Source organism: Nannospalax galili, unplaced genomic scaffold, assembly GCF_000622305.1.
Source record: "Nannospalax galili isolate Female #2095 unplaced genomic scaffold, S.galili_v1.0 scaffold800, whole genome shotgun sequence".
Taxonomy (NCBI): domain Eukaryota; kingdom Metazoa; phylum Chordata; class Mammalia; order Rodentia; family Spalacidae; genus Nannospalax; species Nannospalax galili.
The window spans coordinates 982,861-992,802 of NW_008347125.1; the positions used below are offsets into that span (position 1 = coordinate 982,861).

General features: G+C 39.6%; 1 protein-coding gene across 1 annotated transcript; it reads left to right on the forward strand.

The window, feature by feature from the left end:
* The first annotated feature begins 6,447 nt into the window (after window positions 1-6,447).
* On the forward strand, window positions 6,448-8,806 carry LOC103742470 (C-X-C motif chemokine 2-like). Its single transcript, XM_029568539.1, has 4 exons — window positions 6,448-6,800; window positions 6,885-7,008; window positions 7,114-7,197; window positions 7,977-8,806. The coding sequence occupies exons 1-4, from the start codon at window positions 6,722-6,724 to the stop codon at window positions 7,990-7,992; spliced, it is 303 nt and encodes a 100-aa protein (XP_029424399.1). The 5' UTR covers window positions 6,448-6,721; the 3' UTR covers window positions 7,993-8,806.
* The last annotated feature ends 1,136 nt before the right edge of the window (window positions 8,807-9,942 follow it).

Sequence of the window (9,942 nt, forward strand, 5' to 3'; positions counted from 1 at the left end):
TCGCCATGATATACCTCACAGAATTAGAAAAAAAAAATCCTTAAATTCATATGGAAGCACAAAAGACCCTGGATAGCCAAAGCAACCCTGACTGAACAGAACAACGCTGGGGGGAGTACTATACCAGATCTCAAAGTACACTACAGAGCTATAGTCATTAAAAACAGCATGGTACTGGCACAAAAATAGACACATACATCAATGGAACATCATTGAAGATCCACACCTGAGTACACACAATTTCAACTACCTGATATTTGACAAAGGTGCCAAGAACACACAATGGAGGAAAGACAGCATCTCCAACAAGTGGTGCTGGCAAAACTGGATCTCCACCTGTAGAAGAATGAAACTAGATCCTTATCTTTCACCTTGCACAAAAGTCAACTCCAAATGGACCAAAGACACCAATGTGAAACTGGAAACCCTGAAACTATTAGAAGAAAATATTGGCAGTAACTTACAGGATGTAGGTGTAGGAAAGGATTTTCTAAATCAGACAGAAGTTGCTCAGGAATTAAGGTCAGCAATCAATAAGTGGGACCTCATTAAACTAAAAAGCTTCTTTAGAGCAAAAGAAACAAGCAAAAAAGTGAAGAGAAAACCCATAGAATGTGAAAAAATCTTTACCAGTGACACATCTGACAGAGGTTTAACACTGTAATATATAAAGAACTCAAAAAACAAAGAATCGAGTAACCAAATGATCCAATAAAAAGATGGGCTAAATATTTAAACAGAGTGTTCTCAAAGGAAGAAATAAAGATGGCTAAGAAACATCTCAAAAAGTGTTCAAGATCATTAGTAATTAGAGAAATGCAAATTAAAACCACCCTAAGGTATCACCTTACTCTAATCAGACTGGCTAGGATCAAGAGAACAAGTGATACCAAATGCTGGCGAGGATGTGGACAAAGGGGAACGCTCATTCACTGCTGGTGGAATTGAAAACTATGCAACCCCTATGGAAAACAGTGTGGAGAACTCTTAAAAAACTAAAAATGAACCTACCACATGACCCGGTTATATCACTTCTTGGCATATACCCAAAGGACTCATCCTATTATTTAGAGACTTGTACAACTATGTTTGTTGCTGCTCTTTTCACAATAGCTAAGAGATGGAAGTAACCTAAGTGCCCCTCAACTGACGAGTGATTAATAAAAATGTGGTATATTTACACAATGGAGTTCTATTCAGCAATAAAGAAAGATGAAATAATGAAATTTGCTGGTTACTAAGTGAAATAACATAGACTCAGAAAAACAAATGACATATGTTCTCCCTCCTAAGTGGATCCTACCACCAAATCCTTTTAAATTCCATATCCTTTTAATAAGATGATACTGTATTGCAGTCTCTTCTGCATGAAATAACTACCATCATCAGGACTTCAGCTGTGCCCGATCGCTAAACATCATTACTACTGGGCTTGTTGACAGTTGTGCTCATTCATTAAAGGAGGGCCAAGCAGGGTCATTGGACCCTCACTGAAGTATTCAGTCACTCTTCCCAGCCTACTGTATATAATTTGGCCCTAATCACACATGGCCTCCTGGATTTGGAGAAGGCTAAAGTATACAATCTAGGGGAAGCTAGGAAGAGCAGGCATGACCCATGCTGGGTAAAGGCTTTCCGGTGTGCCCACCCTCAGGGTATACATACACACCTCAGCAACCCCTCAGTTACCTCAATAAGTAAGCTCAATGAATTCATTGGTTCCCTAGTAAAACTTTAATCAAACATTGGCTCAATACTAAGAATAAGAATTGCTTAGCATCCCCAGGAAAAGAAGTTTCACAACAGATGGAAAATTTATTTGTTAATGCTATTATGTCTTATAATTATTTTAAAAAATAGAAAATGAGAATGTAAAAGATGTTAAAAGGATATGGGAATGGAGATATTTTCCAAAATAGAAAAAATGAGAAAGCCTAAGCAAGTGATGAAGTCCTGTGTAGGTTTGTTATGATGTATAAAGGATGAGGCAAAAATAATATATACATAATCTTAAAATTTCTATGGTCATAGTTTAGTCAGTTAGTTTAAGGAACAAAACATATACCTAGTCAAGGTTTATCTGAGAACATTTGGTTTTTTACTCCAATCTTATCTACATAACACATGGTAATTAAAAGTACCAGACTGGTGGAACTAACCTTACTGGATGTTTAACAGCCATAGTTTGAGGCCTATACTAATGTGGTCAGAGGGACTTAAAGGACAGTTTTTGCCCCTTGTCCTCCAAGGTCGACTAAGTTCCATGGGACTATAGAACATTTCTCAAAATGTCCTGTAACTGTGGTGAGTCACCTGTCCTCTTGTTCAGGGAGGACATGGAGACCCCACGAGATGGACTTGAACCAGTGTCCAGTCTATGAAGAGGAGGGTCAACTCAGAGGAAACATCTCACTTATGCTTCCAAGTGAAGCCAGCCATGGTCAAGCAAGATCTTTGACTTATCTTGACACAGATGGAACTGGTAAAGAAAAGGAGCCAGGAGCTCCTCTCAAGACCATGTGACCCCTGAGGAATAGATCCTCAAACAACCTTAAGAGTAATAATAAATTGATTTATTTGGGCCAACTGTATGGTCTTAAACACCCAAAGGAAAGTATAACCAAAAAGGAAAGTCATCAACATATTTCTTTAAGACTTCAAGGGATTACACTTCCCAGACATTAGGCTTAAGTCTATATAAAAAGTTATTTAGACATTATTTCTCATTGATTATTTTGTTCCTAACCAGAAAGTGCTGCTCAGATGTAAGACTTCAAATCTTGGTCTCCAATACTGTAGTGCCCACCTGTAGCTCAGGGAGACAACCCACTATTGTTCTAAAATGATGGATAAATTTGTTTTCTCCCCCAACTAGAAGTCTTTGAGAGGGAATTGACACTGAGTCTAACCACTCCAACAGCTATCAAAATACCTGAAAGCAAATCCTGAATTCATCACTCTGGAGTCCAGCCCTGGAAGACAAAAGAAAAATGAGGAGGAACCAAATAGAGGGATGCTTTTGGAAGCCCTTGTCAAGAAATTCCAATGGACTCTCATATGAACATTTGAAATTTTCCCTGCTCTGACTTTTTTCTAGTTCCCTGTCTAGAACTTGTAATCCTAATTACTTTTTGCTTTACTTCTCCTTCGCATCCTCTATTCACCACTCAAGAACTTTCTTTGCCCCTACAGATATGAGTTATGCAATTTGGGAGTCTTTTAAATAGACCCACTGAAAGGGTACCCCAATTGCCTCACCCTGTGTCCCTGTTCAGCATGGAAGAAGCCTGAGTGGTCTGTGTCCTGATTCTCTACTAGCAATTTGGGTAACCTCTTTAGAGGATGGTGTGATAAGAATAGGAGGTAGGAATTGGCTAGGCAGTTAGGGTAAAAAGACCCCAAAGAAAAGTAGCCAGTTTCTTGGCTAAATGTCAAAATGCCCTTGGGCCTCTTAGCAACATACTCTGTTCCAAAGGCCAAAAATGTCAAAAGTCTTTGGGAGCTTGAACTAATCCTTAAAAGATTTTAGGGTTACATCTTCAGATGTGGGACTGTTAGAATAGCCAAAAGCCCTACAAAAAAATCAAAGAAGAAAGAGTACATGAAGTTATCAGAAAAAAGTGATGGGAAGATATGAGAGGAGCTGGAGGGGAGGGAGTGGACATGGATTTGATCAAACACCTTTATATGCATGTATGAAATTCTCAATAAAGTATTTATTGTAAAAAAAGAAAAATAAGCTACTCTCAAAATAAAAGAAAAGAAAAGAAACAGCAACTGTTCTAGAGTTATGCATCCCTCACTTCTGGAAATCTTTTTGTTCTATATTGGTTGAGGCTACACATTTTGGAGTTTAATTTCTGAACTTGGGGACTATAGAGATGACTCAGCAGTTAAGAGCTCTAGCTGCTCTAAGTCTACTTAGGTAGGTGTTGATTATCCCCAAGATAAAATGCCACTTCTGCTCTTGCAGAGGACACTCTTCCGTTCCCAGCACCCACAGTGGCTAATCATCAGTAATTCCAGTTCCAGGGGATCCAGTGCCCTCTTCTGGTCACCATAGGCATTGCACTTACAAGTGCACTTAGCAGCATGCAAGGTAAACACTCATACACATTAAAAAATAAATAATTTTGAATTTTATTAATCATGAGACCTCAAAAAATTGTCATTCCCTGCTTATCCATTCCCTTATAAGCTGAAATGCAGGACAAAAATTATATATATACATATATATATATACACACATGTATGTTTATGTACATTCACACATAAACTAGACTACTGCCTGTTATCTCTGAGATTACATTGTTTACTTGGCATCTTAGAAACACATTAACTGTGTCAATTATGAGATAAATTAAAGACAAAAGCAAAAATTGGCTGGTTTGTTTTCTGACTCAAATCTTTACAAAGCCTATTGAACAATCTCTTCATCTATTCTTCCCTCTATAATTTCCTTCTCTAAGCAGGTATACATCTATCATCAGCAAAAATGAAGCTACATGATAACTTTCAAATAAATACTGAACAATGTTTTATTTCAAGGTCACACAATATTTCCAACTGTAAATGCCAGAAAAAAATGGTGTAATGTAGCAGTGTGGATACAAAGTCTAAACAATAATGAGTTAGTTACATACTTCATAAGCTTTAAATTAACATTTTCCACACCTTTAAAAAATACAATCAGGGCTGGAGAGATGGCTCAGCAATTAAAAATACTGGTTGTTCTTACAGAAGACCCTGGTTCGAATCCTAGCACCCACATGTCTGTAACTCCAGTTCCAGGGGATCCAATAGCCTCTTCTGTCCTCCACAGTCATTGCATGACATAGGTGCACTTACTTACATGCAGGCAAGGCACACATACACATGAAATTAAAATAATAAAATACTAAAAATACAATCTTTGAAATAATATATTTTCTATGGGACTATACTAATAATCACTGGGGGAAATATAAAGACAGAAATATAGATGTTTATTGTTTTTCTTAAAAATTGATATATATTTACTTTCATTTACATGTTTGTAGTTGTAATTACTAAAACTGATTATTTTTTTTTATAGAATCTGATTATGTAGCTTTGGCTGACCTGAAACTCATATGTAGCTCAGGCTGGTCTTGAATTCATAGAGATCTGCCTGCCTCTCTTGCCTCCCAAATACTGAGATTAAAGGCATGTGCCACCATGCCTAGTCCTAAATTACTTATTAATGAATAAAAATTGTTATATTGAAGGATTTTTTCTTTCAAGAATGCTTTTTCTCTGTGCATAAGGATTTTATTTCCATGAGGTGAGTTTGGACTTTGGCAATATGGAGACAAGAGCAATTTTTATGTATTTACAATTTTTAACATTTACTTTGCAATGCTGTTTTGCAAATGTTAACACTGGATGCCCTGGTGGCACTAACAGCCTGCACACAGTAACTTACAAATCCCAGCATTTGTTCATCCTCAACATTTTGAGCTAGATACTAGCACTCATATGCATTTTAGAAACAAGAAGCTAGAGAGAGCTTCGACAGGTGGAATCCCCTGTCCCAGTGGACAGATCTTTCAACCTGGCAGCTGTACCTGCCTCTGAAAGCCAGGGTGAGAAAAAGGAATGACAAAGGATAGCGTTGAAAGCTTTAAGCGTCTTATCAGAATCACTAAAAGCAAAATACACCACAGTTGTTTCTCTAGTGGGGAAATCAAGTCACAAGAGCAGGAAAGCTCATATAAGGTGGAAAAGAAATGAGATTTGTCTCCATAAAGCAAGTAAGTAGGATGGGATCGTGACGCAGCACTTACGCATTTCACAGGTTCACATCTTTTCCGACTTGGGCATACAAAGCCCACTACTCCCACTAGACATCAACACTGATGTCCTTGATCTATCAAGCACTTGAAAAAACACCAGGGACTGTACACCTGAGCGCCTTTGCAGTACTCCCTCCCCTAGCCACTCCAAGAAATGACCAGGTCTTTCTTTCCTGAATTCATGGACATCTCTTACACCTAAATGTGGTCCTCCAGTTTGGGATGTTCCAAAATTTCACAGAGGAAGGAAACTATGTAAGATTACAACACTTTGTCCTAGGTTAAACATGAATCAAGCTTTTGACACAGCTTTCCCCAGAGCCTCATGAACGGATATGACACAAAAATCATGCTTGTTAAAGAGCATATGTGTTAAAAATCACAAAAATTCATGTTTGTTAAATAGTAGTAGCAAGCCTCTCTTGTGTGCAATCTGAGATGAATATATTTCAGCAGTGTACTTATGCAGATGTAAATAATAGTCAGCCACAAGTGGTGTATATACAGAGAAGTAGCACCCCCACCTTAACTCCTCTAATCCTAATAACTAAAGTTCCTCAAACTGTCAAGTCCACTGATGATCATGTGAGGAGTCACTAGGCACCAACTGTCCTCTAGCAAACTGCCACGCCCTTCCTCTTGGCGGTTTGGGGCAAGACTTGAACTTCTTCCACAGATAGGCACAGCAAGGCAGATGGCACCCAAGTGTCCCCAGCCCATTCAGCCCAGGGGCCAGGTGACGTCATACTTCCGGGTGAGAGATACTGAGCTCTGGGGATTTCTCTGGCCTTTCCCACCGCCTTGCATAAAAGGGGCTCGCTGGGCCCAGGGAGCACCAGATCGCTCTCAGCGCCTCCCATCAATCAACTCCTGCATTCCAGGCTCTCACGACTCTCCTGTCCAGCATCATGGTCCGCGCCGCCGGCGTCCCGCTCCTGCGCTCCGCGCTGCTGCTGCTGCTCCTGCTGGCCACCAGCCAGACCACAGGTGGGACCAGCGCCCTGCGGTCCTCAGGATGAGGCTCCGAGCGCCGCCCCCACCGCCCCGCTAACCCAGTGTCTTCTCCCGCAGGGGCTCCGGTGGCCGCCGAGCTGCGCTGCCAGTGCCTGCAGACGGTACAAGGGATTCAACTCAAGAGCCTCCAGAGCGTGAGGATGACGCCCCCGGGAGCCCACTGCAGCCAGACCGAAGTCATGTGAGTGCCTCCCACAGCCCTGAGACCACAGTCGCCCGCACCTGCTGTCCCCACCTCAACCCAGGCAAACCTGCGCCTTATACCTGTACTCCCTTCTCTCTACAGAGCCACTCTCAAAGATGGACGCGAAGTTTGTCTCGATCCTGAAGCCCCTATGGTTCAAAAGATCATCCAGAGAATTCTGAGCAAGTGAGTTGTGATTTGTTTTGTGCTTGTGACAGGAATCATGGGTCAGAATAATGGCATTTGACTCTTAAAATTACATCAGGGAAAGTCGGTGTTTAGCTAAAGATCTAAAGTTTGTTATTATTTTCATAGTTAAGCTTAAGATCATTAATTTACTCTGATGTCAGAAAGATATATCCTGCTTTGGCCATCCCCACTCAAAACCCCTTCTCAAATGGATAGTGACAATGTGTGTACTTAGAAGAGTAAGTAGAATTGGCCAGTGCTGCTATAAAGCCCGGTACTTACTAAGGCACAATATTTACCTTTTCACCCTAAGGTGTCTTTGAGCTGCAAAGTGTAACCCCTGGTTTGGGCCAAGTCGTGCCCCGGAAGCTTCTTGATGAAGAAGAGCAGGGCCTTTGCAGTGAGAGCACTCTAAGTTCAAGTCTAGGCTCCACCACTCAACTTGTCTGAAAGTCAAGAAAAATGTACTGTGTGCTCATAGTGTTTGCTCTCAAGCTTACTAGAGATGATATCTGGGTATTTTGATCCCTGTATAATACAGTCTTGACTTTTTGAAGATAATGGAGTCATGGCTTCAGGTCTACAATTCCCAATTTGACCACAGCCAGGGTGTATTTTGCTAGACAGGGCAAGAGTGGTTCAGATAGGTACTTCCTGGTTTGAGGCTGGGGGTGACTGCATTTGGAGAATCCCCAGAGTTCCAAGATGAAGGTAGGCGAAGAGGGCTGTGCTGTCTGCTTTGAGTACCTACAACAGCAACTATTTTCTCACCACAGAAACAAGGCTAACTGACCTGGAACATCCAGATGGGAAGTATAAGCTGCAAGGAGAGGAACCACAGAGAAAACAAACAACCATACGTGGGACAACTCGACTGTGTCTCACGATTTCTTATGAAAGCTGTTCTATTTATTTATGTATGTATTTATTTATTTTTTGATGATCATATGTTAATATTTATTATTATATTTAATGTGTTTGGTCATAGTCCAGTCAGAGACTATGTAAATTCAACTGATTTTATTGTTATTGTTTTGTTACTACTAAAAAGTCTATTCAGTAACAAACAATTGTTGAAAACATTGGAAGATTTGTTTGTATGAAAAGTGTCAATGAAATGATAGTTGTTGATTTTAATAAAAATTTCTCAATCCTTTAATATCAGAAAATATAAAATAAAAAGTCAGTTATTTTACTTATTTATTTGGAAGATGATGGATTTTAAATGTGTTCATTCATACCTTTGGAAGGGGGGAGTTGAGTTCTATATCACACCACTCTGTGATAGAGACCAGGCATAAGTAGTGGATGGTAGTCAGATGTAATCAGATGTAGTTAGATCACTGTTAAGGTAGAGGTGTGCATGTACACATCAATTTTTGTAACTATTGTAAAGAATGTCAACTGTTATTTATTTTTTCAGTATTTGCATAGTATGTGGTCAACATTTCTGATGTTAATATTTCAAGAACTATAATTTCTAGTATCCCTTGGACATTTTATGTCTTCTTTGTAAGGCACAGTGCCTTGGCTAGCAATAATTATGCCATGTTTTTCTGTATCTTGGAGTAGATACATTTATTTATTGATGTACTTTTGCAAATAAAAAGAAAATAAAGCTCTCATAAAAATACCATGTTTGTTTTAAATGTCTTTTGTTCCTCCAGAGTACCCATGGTGTTAGGAATCCATACTTCAGTCATAGATCCTACCAGGGACAGTAACTGACTGAAGTCACCCGTATTTCTCTCAAAAAGGCATTTTTCTTAATTGAATGTTTGTGCATTTTACACAATAGGTTTTAATCATATTTAGACCCACTCCCCTATCTGTCCCCTGTATAGTCCCCCACACACACACTGGATTTCATGCATTATGTCATATACATTAAAACCTATCGAATCAAGTTTGGGTCCCCAGATGTTCTTCAGTGTGAGTTCATCCACTGGAGCCTAGTCAGCATATCTGATGCCTTTTCAAAGCCATTCAGGGTCCATCTTCAAAAAAATCTTTTTTCTCATACATTTTTTCATTAAAACCAACTTGACATTCAATGCTAGAGCTATAATTTTTTTGAAATTTTAAGATTTTTAAAAAAGAAATATATTTAAATTATTTTCCCATTTTTTTTAATAATGCATTGTTCTCCTTTCTGGTCCCCTAAATTGCAATAAAGTGGTGAATGCTTCTTTGGCACTCAATTTGTGCAATAAGTATAAAAGTTAGAAGTAGCTGGGTACGCACGACTTTAATCCCAGCACTCAGGAGGCAGAGGCAGGCAAATCCCTGTGAGTTCAAGGCCAGCCTGGTCTACATAGTGAGTTCCAGGACAGCTGGACCTACAGGGAGACCCTATCTCAAAAAGACCAAAAAAAAAAAAAAAAAGAAGGTGGCTGAGTGTTTAATCTGTGAAAAAGACTCTTTACAAAGGGTTTTATCTTACCTTCAGGGAGAGGTAACAACCAACAACCACGAAATTTAATGCTGTTCCAGTGCTGCCCAGGTTTAAATGCTCTCTAAGCCAGCGAGTTTGGGTTTAAATTGCCCAAAATGACGTACAGTTAACTCCAGAATAGAAATAAAGACTTTCATCTCAGGTAGGCAAAGATCTGAGTCTTTGGAAATACCTTCCAGACCTGAACAGGAGGAAAGGGTGTGCATGTAGGAATCTGAGTGCTTCTGTGCATGCACGAGAGGAGAGAGAAAGAGAGAGAGAGAGAGAGAGAGAGAGAGAGAGAGAGA

Coding starts and splice junctions, on each gene's coding strand:
- LOC103742470 (XM_029568539.1), top strand. CDS start 6,722: ATGGTCCGCGCCGCCGGCGTCCCGCTCCTGCGCTCCGCGCTGCTGCTG. Junction 6,801..6,884: donor GGCCACCAGCCAGACCACAG/GTGGGACCAGCG, acceptor CTTCTCCCGCAG/GGGCTCCGGTGGCCGCCGAG. Junction 7,009..7,113: donor TGCAGCCAGACCGAAGTCAT/GTGAGTGCCTCC, acceptor TTCTCTCTACAG/AGCCACTCTCAAAGATGGAC.